Source organism: Diabrotica undecimpunctata, chromosome 6 (assembly GCF_040954645.1).
Source record: "Diabrotica undecimpunctata isolate CICGRU chromosome 6, icDiaUnde3, whole genome shotgun sequence".
In the NCBI taxonomy this organism is placed as follows: domain Eukaryota; kingdom Metazoa; phylum Arthropoda; class Insecta; order Coleoptera; family Chrysomelidae; genus Diabrotica; species Diabrotica undecimpunctata.
In genome coordinates, this window is record NC_092808.1 from 33,017,302 (window position 1) to 33,036,802 (window position 19,501).

A 19,501-nucleotide genomic window follows, 5' to 3' on the forward strand; every position below is an offset into this window, starting at 1 on the left:
ACAACAACCGCAACCGAACCAAGCGAGTAGTAAACAACAACATAAAACATAACCTATTTTGCACATTTTGCAAGAGTATACAAGAGTATATTCTTTGGTATACGATTCCGAAATTTTTAATTACATTACATACAATATTTGAGTGATGTTTCAAGTAGAATAAGATGGGCCTTTTAGAAACAATTTTAACATCGACAGACTTTGAAGAATATATTGATATTTTCAAAGACAATGGTATTGAATCCCATACTTTAAAGATTTTGAGTGACTTAGATTTGCAGTTACTAGGAATAGAAAATGAAGAAAAAAGAAAAAAATTTTTGAACATTGTTAAGGATCTTGGAATACCATCTGAGTAAGACCCAAATAGTGTTAATTTATTATTACTAATCATCCTAAATTTTATGCCAATTTAATTACAATTTTGGGAAATGGTAGTCTGGTAACAACTGGATGTAGCTAATTTGTTTCTATATAGTTCAGTAATGATCCTCATAATTACATAGATAGAATAATTAGGTTTTTTTGTGCTTTTGATAATTTTAGAAACTCTGTTGTACTTCCACTGGCTGTTAGGTGACTTTATGACAAGTTTTAACCAGACAAAACTTATTAATAACTTAATATTTGGACATTCCACATTTGATCTGGTTGTTCTAAAAATTAAACAATTTGTTTTTTGTTTAAGTATTAATAATTAATCCCTCACTGGATCATGGTAAGGTTTCAGTGTTGTTATTCTGGAGCCATTGGTTTATTATATTTGCAGTGTGAACAGGAAAATTATCTTGTTTGGGGGATAAAATTATTCTCTGAATACAACTGTTCTACACTGGCAAACATGATGTTTTCTAGAATATTAAGATAAGTCTGCCCAACAAACCTGCTATCAATTATGCCATACCATTCCCATTCCTCTAGATGAAATACATCCCCATACATTGGCGCTAAAATGACCAGGTACTCGATATCTATCAACAGGTAGAGTATTAAATCTATTATTATCTGGTCTATACACCCCAGTTTTGCCGTTTTTAGAAGATTGAAAAATTTTCTCATCTGTAAATATTACCCTGTCACAAAACTCTTGATTTTGTAGCTGATGGTTTAAAGCAAATATAAGTCTTGATTGCTTCTGTTTTGGTGTAAGAGCTTGTTTTTTTTGCTGCAGTTCGGTATCTAAAATGTGATGCTTTAATTCTGCACCAAGTTGTTGTCTTTCTTCCTGGAAACTGTGACATAATTCTTGCGTTTTCGCATCTTCAAAAGGATTCTCTTATAATCTCTCCAAAAGCGTACAATCTTCATGAGCGGTAGATATTTTTGGTCTTCCAGAACCTTGCTTTCTTTCGAGCGTTTCTTGTTCTCTCCATCTTTTATTAATATTAAAAACTGTTGTTCTGCTTACGTTAAAATGGTTCGCTACGGCAGATAGTGACCAACCATCTTCTAATTTCGTTACAATTCTTGCTTTTAGTTCTTTGCTAACATTTGGAGCCATTGGTTGAGGTTGAACAGAATAAGTTATCTGACAAATTTTAAGATTTGGCAGTGACAGTGACAGTATGTAAATAATAAGTATTTATTCTTCAAAATACACTGCTCAATTTTCTACAAAATACCCTTTAAGAGTTGTATCAGTTTTTTTAGGAATCAGCTGTACATCATTCGTTAAACTTAAAAAGTTTCTTTGTTGTCAGGATATAAGGTTAGGACTACGCCTAAGGATGTTTCGGTGATATGTATTAACTACTCTTCTTTATGGCTTGGAAGCATGGACATTAAAACAAGTGCATCTGAATAAGTTGGCTGCCTTTGAATTCTGGTGTTACAGAAGAATCCTATGAATATCATGGACTCAAAGAATGTCAAATGCAGAAGGTACTAGAAGAATAGGAAATAAACCTGAAATAATATTGACTCTCAAAAGAAGAGAACTTGAGTACTTAGGACATGTGATGTGAGGGCAAAATACTCATTTTATAAAATTATTATGCAAGACAAAATTCGAGGAAAGCGAAATATGGGAAGACAAAGAATATCGTGACTTAAGAACTTGAGGGAATGGTTTGAATGAGGAATGCAGAATTATTTAGAGCGGCAGTCAATAGGGTCTGCATAGCCATGATGATTTCTAAGCTTTGATAGAAGATGGAACTTAAATAATAATTGACAGATTCATTTAGTGAAATTTCCAAATGATTTGTTGTTACTGGAAACAGGGTATTTATTGTATTACTGATTGGTCAATTTTAAACTGTACATTTAATACATACAAAAATCAATAAATAATCATGTCCCCTTGATATCTCTCTACTCCCCCCTGATTGGAAAGTCCTGATCTATAGCATATCTTAATTTTGTATAGTAAAATTTATGGTGGTTAGTATTAACAATTAACATGTACAAAAATATTAGTATTTTAGGATTAATAATGACTTTTCAGGAAGGTAATTAGCCTGAGATGCGACAAATCTTATATTCAGCTGATATTAAACCAAATTTCCCTTCACGTGCAAAAACAATACGCAAATGTGATACCTATTGTAAAAAGAGATGATATTGATATATGTGATATAGAATTAACACCTGCAGTAATTACTTTACAGCATGTTCTTCGGTCTATGGACAATACATTGGACACATTTGAAAAAAAGGTTTGTATAAGATTTTACAATTAATTTTAATATATTAACATCTTTAACATATAATACAAAAATCTACAACTAAAAGTCCATTCACGAATATTTTTTAACCAAGAAACATGTTTTCTTCCTACACCTCTACTGCCTTCTATTTTACCTTTAATCATCAGTAGTTGTAGTATTCTATATCAATTTTTTCTCACTATATGTCCCAGATAAGACATTTTCCGGTGTTTAACAGTCTTTGGCAATTCTTTATCTTTGTTGACCCTACTGCCTCATTAGTTTTTCTTGCTGTCCAAGGTATTTTCAGCATCCATCTATAAATCCACATTTCCAATGCTTTAATTATGTTCATGCTTGATACTTTAATGTCCACATTTCTGCTCCATACAAAAGCTCCATACAGACCACATAATAGCACTTAATCATTCTTTGTCTTAGCTCTAAACTGAGATGACTATTGCAAAAAAATTTCTTCATTTTCATAAAAGTAGTTTTAGTCATTGCTATTTTGCGTTTTATTTCTATGTCTGGATCTAGTTGATCCCAAATATGTAATTTTGTGAACTTTATCAACTTAAACTCTTCTACTTCGTGAATATGATCAAGCAGAATTTTGAGACCTTTCTGACAAAATTACTGTATCGTCAGCGTATCTAATCAGATACATTAAGTAGTTTCCCGTTAATTTTTATTCCATATGTCTGTCTCTAAAGTGCCTTTTTTAAATATTTTTACGATAGCAATTTGATTCCAGGACAGATTTTTAATGATACGAATATCTTTGTCATCTATTCCTATATTTCTTAGTATCTGCATTCATTTTACATGATGTACTATATTGAATACGTTTTCGAAGTTTACGAAGCATACAAATACATCTTTTCTTTGATTACGTTATTTTTGTAATAGGATATTTAGCGCAAAAGTGCCTGTTTAGTTACTATGGCATTTCTAAAATCAAATTAGTATCTTCGAAATCTTCGCATTTGCGTCTAATTCTGTTATGGAGTATTGTTAGGAAAATCTTGAGAGTGTGGCTCATATTTTGAGCATTTTCTAGCATTGTGTTTTTTAAGTATTGCGACAAAGATGGACTTAAGCTAGTCTGCAGGAATCACTACAGTGTTATATATCGCATTAAAAAGTTTTACTAATATTTTTATGTTATCTTCATCTATTAGCTTCAACAACTCAGTTAGTGTATCATCTGGACCACAAGCTTTTCTAATTTTAGCATTTTTTTAAAGCGTGTTCTAGCTATGATTTTATCATTTTTGAGCCGTCAGTACAATTTTGGTAGGATTCGGTAATATTACTTCTGTCATCTACAAGCAACTCTGATATATACTCTTCTTAGTTCGTTCTCATTTACAATAATCTTGTTGTTATTGTCAACTAGTATAGAGGAAACTCATTTTTTAAGTATGTTGCTTATTTCTTTTACTTTTGTGTGCACATTAATTAGTCGTGCCTAGATATCACATTCTCCACTTAGTCGCACCTTTCTTTCATCCATTTTTCTTTGGCTAATTTTATCTCCCTTTTAATTCTTCTCTGTAGACGTCTATATTATGTTTCATTCGATTTTATAAGTCGAAGTTGTTCCATCAATTTCAAAACGTCTTCTGTCATCCATTTATTTTTCTTGGTTAAGATACTTCTATAATTATTGTGGAGATTTTGTTAACTTGGTTTTTAAATTAATTCCATAGATCCTCTGGATCTTCTAGTTGTCTCCGATGTTCTTTATTCTATTGTTAAATTCTTTATAATGTTATGTTTTATGCTTATGTCGTCAAAGTTAAGTACACTGCTCAAGGATTACAGATTTTAATGAACAAAGTAGCTGGAATTAAAAAGAAATATGAGCTAGAAGAATTGGAGAAGTACAATTTACCATCAATAAAAAAATGGTAGAACGAGTGTCAACATACACATATCTGGATATAGTATTAAATGAACAGTGGGACCATTCCTGTGAGTGAAGTGAGCACGAAGGAGTTAACTGAACTGTTCAACGCCATATACGATTCAGGTAATATCCCAGAGGAATGGCTATTGTCAACATTTGTAACGCTATCAAAAAAACGATCTGCGAAAACGTGCGAAGATTTCCGAACTATCAGTCTTATGAGTCATGCACTTAAAATTTTTCTTAAAATCATACATGCCAGAATTTACAAGAAATGCGAAGAAAATGTCGGTGAAATGCAATTCGGATTCCGCAATTCTATGGGTACACGTGAAGCACTTTTCACCTTACAAGTCCTACTTCAGAGATGCCGCGATGTCAGTTGTGATGTCTATATTTGTTTTATTGACTACGCCAAGGCATTTGACCGTTGTCAGCACCAGAAGATGGTCACCGCACTACAAAGAGTTGGATTGGATGAGAAGGACATTCGGATCATCATGAATTTATACTGGAACCAGCGTGCTCAAGTCAAGGTCGAAGACCAGCTTACCGACCAAGTGAAGATCATGCGAGGAGTAAGACAAGGATGTGTGCTATCGCCGACTCTTTTCAATATATACTCTGAGGAGATTTTTAATGAAGCCCTCACAAACCTAGACATGGGAATCCGAGTGAACGGTGAATACATCAATAATATCCGCTACGCCGATGACACTGTGTTACTAGCAACCAGCCTAAACGATCTGCAGGCCTTACTAGACCGAGTGCGAACTGTGAGCGTAACATACGGACTGAACCTTAATATTAAGAAAACTAAATTCATGGTTGTCAGCCGTACAAATTTAGATCCAGGGGCACTAATGGCAGGTAGCGAAGAGATCCAGAGAGTCGACAGATTCACTTACCTCGGAACTACCCTCAACGTACAATGGGACTACGCTCAAGAGATTAGATCTAGAATTGAAATGGCACGGTCTACATTTATTAAGTTGAGATCCTTGCTGTGCTGCAGTGATCTCAGTTTGGGAACCAAGATGCGAATAGTGAGGTGCTACGTTCTTCCAGTGTTACTGTATGGAGTTGAAGCCTGGACACTGACGCAAGCCACTGAAAAACGAATCGAAGCCTTCGAGATGTGGATATACAGAAGGATATTAAAAATATCTTATGTGGACCATGTCACCAACGTTGAGGTCCTACAGCGCATGACAAAAGAAAAAGAAGTGCTTAATTTAATTAAACAACGCAAGCTTGAGTACCTCGGCCACGTGATGCGGAACGAAGAAAAATATCGAATTCTTCAACTTGTTATGCAGGGTAAAGTATTTGGCAGAAGAGGACCGGGACGCCGTCGTATCTCGTGGTTGAAAAATCTCCTACAATGGTTTGGGATGACCTCAGCGGAGCTGTTTTGCAGAGCAGTCAACAAAACCATGATAGCCTTGATGATCGCCAACATCCGGACCGGATAAGGCACTGAAGAAGAAGAAGAAGGGACCATTCCTAGGAAATAAAATCATAAAATTGAAAAAACCAGAGTTGCTTTCATTCCAATGTCCAAATTATTTAAAACATATAATTTGAAATTGAAACTGAGAATGCTATGATGCTACATATTCTCCATCTTATAAATAAGAAAGCGAAGTAATGTACACAGTAAAACATAGAAAACTGGAATATTTGGGTCAAATTTTGGTTTAATTAAAAATTAAAAAAATTCTGGTGTCTATGTCGTGATCGATACTGGGCCGTCCAGTTTGGTAAACCAGTACCTATCCACTGAATTATGAACGCTACTTTATTTTTCCTTATATCACAATCATACAATATTTAATATCTTTAATGGAAATTAACCCAATTTTAGTTGACAATAAGTTTATTTTAAAGTTTCGATTCCCACTTCGGAAATTTCTTTTAGAAAACGTATTTTCAATGGAAATTGCGATTAATTCCAACTGAAGATAGTACCTAAGTATCATAAAAATGTCACCAGAAAATAGCGTTAAAACCATAATCATAATACATGTAAGTAAATTTGTAGTATGTTTTTCCTTACTTTTATTTTTTTACAGGTATTGAAAAAGAAGAGAAAAAATAATCGCAAATTTATTATTTCATCTTTAATCATTTCAACAGCAACAATGTTTATTTGTTGCAGATATTTACTTCCTAAATAATGTTTATATTATAATTGATAATAAATACTAATAATAATATGGATTATCTGTTCTTAAAAAAATTATAATCAATGATGAATAAATATTTTATAATATAAATATATTATTTTATACCAATCTGTTGTGTGTGTGTTGGTTTCCCCAAAACTCATGAATTTCTTCTTGGCTTGGGTAGGATTTAGTTTTATTTTTTACAATGGAATTCAGTTTCCTATAGAAAGCCTTCTCTTCATGCTAAAAAAGTATATTGTCGCATTTCCGGTTGTTACTAACTTTGTATCTCCTTAGGCGACCTAAATAAACGGAGAATTTTTGGTTTAACGTGTCCAGGCAGTGTTGAGCTGTGTTGTTTTTTGGATCATGCTCTGAGTGTCTTGGAGTGTTCAGAATTATTTCTTCAGCTCTTTTAATTACTTTTCGACTTATTACTCCTCGGATGTATTCCGTAATTTGTCCAATATGCCTTCGCAATAATTCAATTTTCCTCAGCATTCGTTTTCCCAGGATGCAATTCCGTTTTCAGTCCTTCCGATATTAGTACCCCGTCGTATTCTGATCTTAATGCACATATCATTAGCAATTGCTATTGCTGCACAGTAAATCAGCATATACAAATATTCTAATGTATGGGCTTCCACGATATAATTAGATAGGACTTCAGTGTTCATAATTTGTAACAGCGCACCTAGTTTCTTATAAGAGTTTATTTTTGTAGCAGTAGCCTCTAAATGGGTTTGTCCCATTAAACTTTTGTGCGGCACGTGCCATTTCATTTACCAGGCTATCGTGCAACTCGTTGTCCTGCGCGTATTAACAGGTTGAGTTTCTTGTATTAGAGGCTCAGGAGTCTGCTCGTTGGCGATTTCATTAGGGATTTGATCTACAACTAGCTCTGGGATATGAATGTCCCGTTCGACTTCGTTTCTGATGGTATCGCGTCTAGTCTCTGAGATAAGATTATTTCTTATAATTACCCGGTATTGATCTGCTATTCCCTGTTCAGATCCTTGAATCTCTAGGTACTCCCTGCAAAATTCAGCATACAGATGTTGTCGATAGACGATCGTTTCTCAACCGAGGTTCATCACCTTGTAATAACAGCGTAAAATATAAACAGTCAATTTCATGCGCTGCCTCGGTCGTCCCGCTTGAGTGCTAATTTGCAGCGCAGCACCTTGGGCACAGTTGGGCTGTAGCTGATTGTATGACAGAGGCCCGCCAACACCCTGCCATCGACATCCCGCATGCTATCACGTCCAGTGTCGGCTCCAGACGTGCCCTGACGATCTCTAGGCAGCGACCTTAAACATAAATCATAATTCATCATTTTCATGGGTTTGCATTTTATACCTACTGCCAGGTGTCAGTTTTTGTTACACGGCAAGTATCCCGCTACCCTCTGGGTATCGGTGCTACGAATAGCTAGAAATCATTCCCCATTATTATTTTTTAAATTTCATTTATTTTTTTATATTTTTTTTATTTTTTAAATATAAATTTGTTTAATTTTTAAGATGGTTATAAACAATTTTGTAGAAATTTATATTACGTATACATAGAAAGGCATTTAAATTGATGGGAAGAGTAACTGTTGTACAGACAATACATACACTTATATAAAAGTGTACTGAATACAATGAACCTCTCTATTTGACGTTTGTGGATTACAATGAAGCGAACTCTGGGCCATATTAGAAGTAATGAATAACGCAAGGATTGATTACACTTACATTATACTCATATATATATATATATATATATATATATATATATATATATATATATATATATATATTGATTTATATTTATATATATATTATATAGAGTTTTTTTATTATTTTAATATACCGCGGGCATATAAGTTAAAATACAACCCTGTACTTATTTGTAATAGTTAGAATAAGAGAAAACATTGTTCCGTGACGGGACCCTGACGAGTTTTTCCGTGAAAGACTGAGTGAATAGTGAAAGGACAATGGAACCCGTATAATTATAGATTTAGGAATAAACTTGTAATTGTATTTTGCGGTGGGCATTTTTCGAAAGTAAATAAGAATTAGATTTAGATATGAGATAACAAGAATTTGGAAACTTATTTCTGTTGAAAAAGGCAAAATTGTTAATGGTTTCTGAAAAGTAATTTGAGTGAAAGTAGTTTATTTGTTTTAAATATCATGTTGGAAATTTTCTAAATCGAAAATAAGTGGGAAAGATGAATGCTTATGATTGGTTAAAAAGGAATGGTGGGAATGAGAGAGTTGAGAAGGTTGTCTGGGAGAGATTAAAAGAATTTTATTATGTTACCGGCAGACCAGAAGAGAAGACGTGTTTTCGTGTAGTCAATCTGAGTACCAGTGTTTTCGTTTGTTAGTGAAAAAGGTGGAAGCTGAGAGCAGATCAAAATCGAGAAGATTAATACCTCTTTTGAGTCTGCATAGTCCACGAGATATAATTGAGAAAGAAAGGAGAATTTGTGAATAAAGAGTACCGGTCAAAAGAGGCTTGGGCTTGTGTTTTCGGAGGAGTAGTTTGCTGGTATGCGGTTTGGATCGATGCTGAGAACGGGAAAGATTTGATGGTAGCCGGACATAATCAATCAAGGAAGAAACTGTGGTTTGATCGAGAGGAGACATCATTGGTGTAAAAAAATAAAGGTCAGTCAAATAATTGTGTGTGTGTCATCGAATTTCCTGACTGTGGACTTAATCCATTAGCCGAACTTATTTTTGCTCTACAGATATTTATGTCACATATTACTATTAAAATAAGATTTTGTATTTTAAAGATATACCTAGATTCTATAACAATAAATGGATAATTTAATCTTCAGCTACAATCATACAATATTACACATTTATATAGATATATCTATATCATAAAATATATTCTAGTATTATTCAACATTATTCTTTATTGTGTGTTTTTTATTATTATTTTCTTTTTTTTTTATTTTTATTTTTTTTTTTTTTTATTTTCTTTTTTTTTTATTTTTATTTTTTTTTATTTATTTATTTATTTATTCATTTATTCATTTTTTTTTTTTTTTTAAATTACATTATAAGGGATGTCAACAAGGAGTACTTCTGCTCAGGGGTCTTTCAGAGCAATGCACAAACACAAGACTAGACCACGGAAAGATAGGTAAACAAATGGGATAAACACAGGTATTAATAGTTCACAATTTTAATTTTATATTAAGTATGTGTTTAATTAGGATCTCATATACACGTTCGTCTAAACTAGATAATATTGTTTTTAGATTAAAAGGTCTTGTAATATTGGTTTCTCTATATACTTGATTCATGAATTGATTTATTTCTATTATCTTTAGTCTACAGTTTAGTATCATGTGTTCTGCAGATCCTAACTCACCAGATTCACAAAGATTACTATCACTAAGACCTATTTTAAATTTGTGTTCTGGAACTAGGCAGTGTCCAAATCTAAGTCTGCATATGTATGAAACAACGATTTTTTCGCTGTGGTAATGATTAAACCATGATTTAGCTGGAATATTTAATTGTATGTTTTTGTAGAATAGCCCTTTAGTTGAGTTGTTATACCATTGTTGCCAGGTTTTGGTTTTATTGCTGGTAATATTAGCGTAAACATCATTTAATGTTAATTTATATTTACTTTCATTTTCTTGTTCGGTGGCCTTCTTAGCTAGAGTATCTACTATTTCATTGTGTTTAAGATTAGAGTGAGCTTTTACCCAACAAAATGATATTTGTTTGCCCTTAGCCCTAAGTGCGATATATGCTTTAATAATGTCAATATATATGTAGTTTGATATGTCCTTCAAACTTTCCAGTTTAAGTAAAGCACTTTTGCTGTCTGTAAGGATTAGAAATTTCTCTTCGTTATTGTTTATACTGCTTATATACTGCATTGCTCTCAGTATTGCAATAAGTTCTGCTGAAAATGTTGTAAAATTTTCATTAAGTCGTATACCCTCTTTATACCTTGTCCTAGGGTCCCACACGGCAGCGGCCACTCTCGAATTCATTTTTGAGGCATCGGTATAAATTTGGTAATGTTCCGGAAATAAAGTTTCTATATCCACATTAAACATGGCATTCCTTAAGTAAACTGGAAATTTCGAGTAATCTCTCATGTAGGTTGGTTGTATGTTTGGTATATTGTTTAGATTTATCTGAAACATGGATTGCAGAGTTGATGTGTATAGCTTATTTTTAAATTGTCTTATTCTATTGTAACTTTCGGCAAGAAGTAATGTTGGCTTTTTCCTCCAGTATTCAGTGGTTAGGTCATTTATATAAAGTTTGTGGCAGTTGTTACATATTATGCTCTCTTTAGTTATCATTTTAGTTATAAATTTTTCACACATAGTTTTCCTTCTTAACCATAGTGGTGGTTCATTACATTCTACGCTTAGGTTTGATATTGGAGTACTCATCAAAGCTCCTATACATAATCTGAGGCATTTATTTGAAAGGATGTCTATTTTTTGAAGATGGGTTTTGGCGGCTTGATTGTAAAAGTAACATCCGTAATCTAATATTGATCTTATGTATGATCTATACATTAGTAATGCTATGTTGGGATCTGCTCCCCAGGTTGTATAGTTTACTGCTCGTAACGCATTGTACCCTTTGTCAGCTCTTGCTACGATGTACTCAATATGATCTTTCCAAATCATTTTCCTATCCAGTATAATACCCAAATATTTAACTTTAGGTTGAACTTTAAACGAGACATTTTGCAACTCCACTACTTCTGGAATGTTTCGTTTTCGGGAGAATATGCAAGCTTGTGTTTTTTTGGTAGATATGTTTAATGCTATTTGATCTAGGTCTTCTTGTAGATGTTTAAATACTGTATTTATTTTACTACTGCCTTGTTCTATTTCTAATTGATCTACATATATGCATATATCATCTGCGAATTGTAATATTTTACCTTGTTTGCTAGTAATTATGCTTTGACCTATATGAGCTGTGTAAATAGTGTATAATATTGGACTTAAGATGCTCCCTTGAGGTAACCCGATGTTTGAAACTCTCGGTCCTATTAGTTTGTTATTAATTTGAAGATAAAGAGTTCTATTGATGTAAAGTTGGTGAAGTTTCCAGCAGAGTATATCTGGCAGTCCGATTTCTTTCATTTTGTGGTATAGAAGTTGTAGGTTCACATTGTCATATGCATTTTCTATGTCTATGAATGTAGCAAATACCGACTTGTTGACGGAAAATGAGTTATATATATCCAGTATTAAGTGCGTTAAATTTTCCATCGTAGAACATGATTTTCTAAAGCCGAATTGTGTTGCAGGTATTTTAGAATTTTTTTCTAACCAGAATTCTAGTCTACATTTAATCATTCTTTCCATTGTTTTTAACACACATGATGATAGAGAAATGCCTCTATACGAATCCGGACAGTTTGGTGATTTGTGTGGCTTAAGAATTGGAACTATAATGTACTCTTTCCATGCACGTGGTATATCCATACTCATCCAGATATTGTTTATTACATTTAGTAGTTGAACTTTCTTATGTATGGGTAAATTATACAACATACTATAGTGTATACCATCTAATCCTGGAGCTGAATTATTATGTCTTTTTAGGCAGTTCTTTAATTCTTCCAGACTAAATGCTTGTGTGAGAAATATGTTGTCTGTGTTTGCTTCGTCATTTTCATGTCTATTATCCGTAGGGTTCCTGTGATTAATTTCTCCTTCTATAACCCAAGGTCTAGCAATTTTATTAAAAAATATATCTGTCCACTCATTTACAACTATCGGATTATTGGGAGGGTTATAAACGTTTTTTAATTTTCTTATTTCCTTCCATATTTTGCTAATGGGTGTATTTTTATTTAAACTATTACAAAAGTTTTTCCAAGAAGCTCTTTTGCTGCCTAAAATAATTCTTTTTTTATAAGCTTCTGCTTGTTGGTATTTTAAATAATTATCGTAATTAGATAGTCTTTTAAACTGCAAAAAAGCTTCTTTTTGTTGTCTTATAGCGTTCCTACAATCATCATTCCACCATGGTTTATTAAATTTTGCATTGGGCCCCCTTTTCCTCTCTGGAATAGAGCATTTACTAGCTAAATTGATTGAGTCACAAAATGTGGAATATTCTTGCTCTGAACCATCTGATATATTATTATTCTTTTCATTGTTTAAGAGATAGGTAAAGAAAGCCCAGTCTGCCTTTTTAATATCCCATGTAATTCTAGATCTAGATATATCATTAGTTTCAATGACATCATTACTATTAGTAACGTTATTATCAGTATTATGGTTAAATTCTATTACTATTGGGTAGTGATCAGAGCCCAGACTCAAAGTTTCTGTGTGCCAATTAAATTTGTAATAAATATCCCTAGAGCAAATTGTTAAGTCTATAGCAGATCTATTTAAATTCATAGGTCTACGAATTAATGTTTCTGACCCATCATTTAGGAAATTAAGTCCACATTCCTCCATAGCCTCAAAAAGATAAAGACCTTCTTGATCGGTGACATCACAGCCCCACATTTTATTATGGCAGTTGAAATCTCCCCCTATTAAAAAAGGTTTTTGTAAACTAATAAAAAATTTAACCCATTCGTTTTTTGACACACATAACTTGGGTTTTGCATAAATGGAATATAAATTTAAGATTTTATTATTTATTTTAATCTGTACTGCAACGCACATGACATTATTTATTTTATAAAAATTTAAATTGTTCTGAAAATTGATATTTTTTCTTAATAATATCGCTACTCCTGCATAACCATCTGATCTATCTTCACGGAAGATGTTATATTGGGAAAAACTTATCTTTGAATTCGGTTTTAACCAAGTTTCACTTAAAAGAATAGCTAAGAATTTATTTTCGAAAATGTACTTTTCAAAATGGCCTTTATTGTTCACTATTGATCGTGAATTCCATTGTAAAATCTTATTATTTACTAGGGCCATTTAAAACTTTTTCTATATTACTTTTAATGTCGTCTAAAATTTGTTTGTTTGCTATTGGAATTAAGTTTTTGTCTAAGAAATTTTTAAATATTGTTACTATATTATCAGTAATTTGTTTACTAGTTAGTGAGTTTTGTTGGACTATTTTTGTTTGATTTTGATATAATGGGTTGTTTATAATTGGTAGCGACGGGTAAGCAGAGGCGCTTGCAGTGTCCAGTATATTTTCGTGTTCTTTTGAATAAGGATAAACTGATTTATTTTGAGCTCCTTCGCTCCATTTTCTTTTGGTTGTCACTGTGTACCTATTTCCTGTGTTTGTTGAATTCAGGACTGTCCTATAGCTACTGCTGTATTTTAATTTTGCTTCTTCAAAAGGTATATTTTCATTTGCCATTATATATTTAATGCCCTTTTGTTTTTCAAACTCAGCGCACTTGTTTCGATCTAATGCTGAATGGTTTCCGAAACATAATATACAAGTGGGATCTGTTAAATCGCATACATCTGAATCATGTTCCTGTCCGCACTTGCTGCATCTTTTCTTACCTCGACATTGTGACGTAACGTGTCCGTATCTAATGCAATTAAGGCATTGTATTACTCTCGGAACGTAAGGTTCCACTTGGTATATCATTCGTTCAATGATTACTTGTTTTGGAATCATTTGGCCTCTGAAAGACACCACTATCGTACCCGTCTCCACCAGTTGATCATTTTCTTTTCGCTTTATTCTTTTAACGTTTATTACTTTAAAATTGCCGTATCTTGGAACAATAATATCTTTTAATTCGTTTTCTGAAATATTTTTGTCTACCCCTTTAATTACCCCACTCTTTTGAGTAAAAAAATTTGGAATATATAAATCGTAATTTCTTTCTATTAATTTTTTACATTCCACTAAAATATTAGCGCTTTTATATGTGTTACATTCAATTTTAATTTTATTTTTTCCTATAATATTAATATTAACAATATTATCTTTAATTGCAGGTACTGCACCTAAAATTAATCGTGCTGTCGCTATGCGATGCAATCGGCCAATGTTACCTTCCTTATTCTGCATAAAAACAAAATAAGGACCTTGGTCACCTTGACTGTATTTATTTTTCACCTCTGACATTATGGACTGGCCTATATTAATATTTGTTTTATTGCTTACCTGATAATCTGGTAAAAAGTTTTTTGAATTTGTTATCGGTACCTGTTTTGATTGTGTATTAATATCAATATTTATAATTTCCTCAAACTGCTTTTGTTTTTCATTAACTTCATAATCCATATTACTAGCAACATCGTCAATCCTTCCTCTGTCAGGTGGATTTCCTCTGCCATCTGTATTTAATTCCATTTTTTGGTAAAAACAACAACAACAATTAATTAGCACTTCGATACCACAGAGAACTATTCGCTTCCGCTGCTACAATCGAACTAGTCAAATAATTTGAATGAAAGAAAATTTTAAGATATTCTAAAGATAAAATCAAATATAAGCATAAGAACTAAGATTCCAAGTTTCAAAGAGTTATTTTTTTTGTGAATAAATTATATTTTTATATGGTCATTTTTTTTAGTAGATATTATTATAAAACAGATCAATAGATAGTTTGTAATTAAAATTAAATTTAGAGTATAGGAGTTTGTTGGGAAAGATAATTGCCCACAAAAGTTATTTATTAATATTCATCGTATTGCTTATTGAAAATAAATAATAATTTGTGTGCATATTTATGTTGTTTTAATGTTAGTTCCGTTTCCTGTTCTATCCCGATTATGAGCAACTAGGAGATACTGAACCCACTAGAAGAGATATATAAAGTAAACTGATTAAAGTAAAATTAAAAAGGCACCCTGAGAATTTTTAATAGTAATTGATTTGTGACCCTGCATAAATTAGTGAATTAATTAATTAAATAATTGGATTAATTAAATTAGTGTTAATTAATAATAAAACATCATAAAGCAGACCACAACAATATATATACATATATATATATATATATATATATATATATATATATATATATATATATATACATAAATATATATACATATATATATATATATATATATATATATATATATATATATATATATATATATATATATATATAAAAAATGTGCACTCGTAAGTGAAAGGGATATTTTCGGTCAATTTGGAGATTAAAAAAGAAAAGAGTTGTGCTACTTTATCTTTTTATTGAATACGTTTCGCCCACTGTTCAATGGGCATCGTCAGTTCATCTTTAAAAGATCTGTAGCATTAAGATACAATTAAATTTTTTTGATAGATTTTAGAATCCATCAATGTTTTTAAAAGTTAAATTATAAAACTAATTAATATAAAATTACTTAAATTGGGAATCTTCCGGCATTCTGTGTTTTTGCTGTTTTATTTAGTAAATTAATTTTTGATGTGTCTTCACCATACTAATATCTTAATGCTACAGATCTTTTAAAGATGAACTGACGATGCCCATTGAACAGTGGGCGAAACGTATTCAATAAAAAGATAAAGTAGCACAACTCTTTTCTTTTTTAATCTCCAAATTGACCGAAAATATCCCTTTCACTTACGAGTGCACATTTTTTATATTAAATTAAACGGTCATATTCCTTAAAGATATATATATATATATATATATATATATATATATATATATATACATAAATATATATATATATATATATATATATATATATATATATATATATATATATATACATATATATATATATATATATATATATATATATATATATATATATATATATATATATATATATATATATATACGACAATCAAATTATGTAAATAAACTTAGCAGAAGATCTAACGACAAGGAAAATAAGATCGGAAACAGGAGTTAGACAGGGAGACACGATCTCTCTAAAATGATTTACTCGTGTATTAGAAGATGTGTACAAAAAAGCAAATTGGAAAAAGCGCGGAATTAAAATCGATGACAGATTTTTAAATCATCAAAATTTACCAATGGCATAGTACTCATAAGCAACAATACAGAGGAACTACTTACTCTGTATGCTAAAGGAACTTAAACACGAGAATCTGAGAAATCGGTTTAGAAATAAATTTAATAAAACAAAAGTGATAACAAAATCAAATTACTTACTAGTTAACTATAGCATTTTTCATATAAAAATGCTTGCACGTCATTCAAGATTTACGATGTCAGAACCCCACAGCGTTGTCAAAACATCAGAATAGTTAGTAAGTGAGGAATTTTTAAAATGTCAACTATTTGTCAAACTATTATATAAACAGTAAATAAACTTAGTTTTAAGACTACTGCAATACAATAAAATACATAAGAAAACATTTTAATACAAAATTATATATTTTAAATTTACCTCTAGTTTTAGGGATTTAATAGTAAAAACGTCCCACCATTATTTCTTGTTCAAAATAATCTATCTTATATGAAAGCTTATCAGCTTTCTACAGACTATTTATTTGTTTTGGCATAGCACAATCACAATACACAACAATAATTAGTTTTTAAAGCTATTAATCTAAATTTAATATGTATTTATAAATACAATTTATTAATATACATTATATTATGATCAAATTGTGTAAGAAATCAAAACATAAACAAAATTCTTACTCTAAAAAAGCGGCAACACTTTATACACTTTTACCACACGCTGAACTGTCAATAAAATTTGAGGTATTCCTGTATCAGTTGCGTACAATTGTCTAATCTATTTAATTAAAATTATTATTTTGTGGAATTTTAGACTTAAAGACTAATTTCATAAAATTTATATTATTAATAAAAACAAATGTTTTTGGTTATTTAATCAATATAATTATTACACCATGTTGACGTCTATGAAAGATCGAGCAGTTCCGTATGGGTTTCGTATTATTAGCTGTCTTAGGAAAATTTGAACTCTAAGGTTGACGTTCTGGAAATTTTAAATATAAGTGACGTCACTTTATATAAATTGTGACGTGCAAGCATCTTTATATGAAAAATGCTATAAACATAAATTTATTTGTAAAAAATATTTATAAAGGAAAAGAAAATCTCTATTTCATTAAAAATACAAAATTGTATACATATTTATTATATTCTTTGCGTTTACGTTCGTTACGTGTTACGTTACTTACTGTGCTTTGACAGAACGCTGGATCACCAATTTGACACCATCTACCGACAAGCGTCTGAAATAGAACTTGACTGAAAGACGGCGAAAGCAAGAGTGAGAGAGTTGATCATGATCTGTTTCTGTTCGTAACTGTTCGTTCTACAGACGCCATAAGTGAAAAGTAATTTTGTGTAATAGAATAAAATTTATATCGACTGCTATGGAAATAAGTGAGTAAATTAGTTGTTTGGTGTTCTCTATATAAAACTGAACGTCCTAATAAAAACAAGTGCAAAGCGCAATTAAAAATTGTTACATTCAACGTGAAAATTTCGAGTATTGAAGTAGATACCCCAAGCTGTTTGACCCGTAAACAATGTTCAATTCGGTTTTAATAGGATATACTGATTTTTTATCCTAATTTCATCCGTTAATAAAAGTTGTACTTGTGTGCTGGCAATTGTTTCGTGTTGGTATTTGTTTTTATTGTTATTGTTTTATAGGTGTGAAGGTGTGTTTGAAGTCGGCCGGTAGTCAGGTATTATAGCCTGGATAATTAATATTTTAAATATCCAACTACCAGTTTTAACCCTAGATATTATATCTGTGTAATGATTCTCACGTGCATAATGTATAGTATTCACATTTTACAGGCTTATGATCTCTGTTTGTACACTAGGCACCTACATAATTCAAGGGCATTATATCAACTATGATTGGATACAAACTTTTTGTATCAATTCTTTGAATGCTTTTTTATTTTCTCCAAGAGGCAATTACAAGTTACTGAAATAGCTAATTATAACTTTATTCCGCTTGATGTATTAATGTTTTGAGTTTTTTATCATTAATTTTACAATGTTGCCATACTGAGAAATACAAGATTTCTCTTCTTTTTATTGGGAGTGTTTCTGTTTACTGATCAAATACTTGTAGGAAATTAAAAATAAATGGGATAATTATTTATTTGATATGAAATGTAAAAATATTTATTTAAAATTTTTTGTTTTCTTCATTTTTTTGGTACCTTGAATTTGACTTCAGATTCTGAACAGCTCAATATAAAGACAAACCAAAATTTTAAACTATGTCCACATTTTGCCATATATCTATTTGTGTTTACCCAAACTTCATTCAACCAGATTTTAGCTATAAAAACATGTTAACAACACAATGTTTTGATCTCCTAGTTAAATCTCAAAATAAGCCATGTAAGTCTTTTTCACAGGCTGGTTTTTTATTCTCTTTTAATTGTATTTGCCAACTATAAATAGCAAAAAAAACTCTAATTTTAATAGCATTCTCATTCTCAAAAAACACTTATTAATCAATAATTTCAATTTAAAGTGACAAGTGTCTAGATATATTTATAGTTATTGATGGAGATATTTGTTGAAAAGTATATAATTACGAATTTATATGAATTATACTAGTTTTTGGATTATTAAGGGAAATTAAGGGTATTTATGGTGAAGATAAAACTTCCTTACCTAGAAGTATTAGGCAAATAATAAACAATAATCAAATTTTTGATAATTCTACTGACAATGAAGAAGGTCTTGCAGCACTATAGATGAACATTTCTGAAATATTTAAGTTTTGTCTATATCAAAATCTAAAACAAATAGAAGAAACTGTTAATGATGTTTTTGGAATCAGCTTTTTTTTTCTATAGAAGTGGTCTGTTGTAAACCAGTTGTAC

The 19,501-nt window shown here is 31.1% G+C and overlaps 3 protein-coding genes and 1 long non-coding RNA gene across 5 annotated transcripts in view; 2 read left to right on the forward strand and 2 right to left on the reverse strand.

Annotated features, from left to right (window-relative positions):
* Positions 1 to 17,886, reverse strand: part of LOC140443366 (uncharacterized) — a 32,131-nt gene extending 14,245 nt beyond the window's left edge. The window contains exon 1 of the mRNA XM_072534593.1: positions 17,822 to 17,886. The gene's annotated coding sequence lies outside the window, so the exon portion shown is untranslated. The remainder of the gene's footprint in view (positions 1 to 17,821) is intronic.
* Positions 75 to 6,831, forward strand: LOC140443367 (uncharacterized). Its single transcript, XR_011951198.1, has 3 exons — positions 75 to 355; positions 2,447 to 2,657; positions 6,639 to 6,831. It is a non-coding gene; the product is annotated as an uncharacterized lncRNA (long non-coding RNA).
* LOC140444280 (uncharacterized) lies at positions 7,517 to 15,034 on the reverse strand. Its single transcript, XM_072536028.1, has 5 exons — positions 14,846 to 15,034; positions 13,804 to 14,518; positions 12,747 to 13,280; positions 10,116 to 12,506; positions 7,517 to 7,689 (listed from the first exon to the last, which is right to left on the reverse strand). Exons 1-5 carry the CDS (start codon positions 15,032 to 15,034, stop codon positions 7,517 to 7,519), a joined length of 4,002 nt encoding a protein of 1,333 aa, XP_072392129.1.
* Position 17,887: 1 nt separating the features above from the next.
* The window catches only part of LOC140443365 (uncharacterized), a 51,000-nt gene continuing 49,386 nt past the window's right edge, over positions 17,888 to 19,501 (forward strand). Inside the window, exon 1 of one of the 2 annotated variants that reach the window (XM_072534590.1) lies at positions 17,888 to 18,029. The gene's annotated coding sequence lies outside the window, so the exon portion shown is untranslated. Of the gene's footprint in view, positions 18,030 to 18,182; positions 18,338 to 19,501 lie in introns of those variants that run through there. The other variant, XM_072534591.1, reaches the window with a different exon arrangement.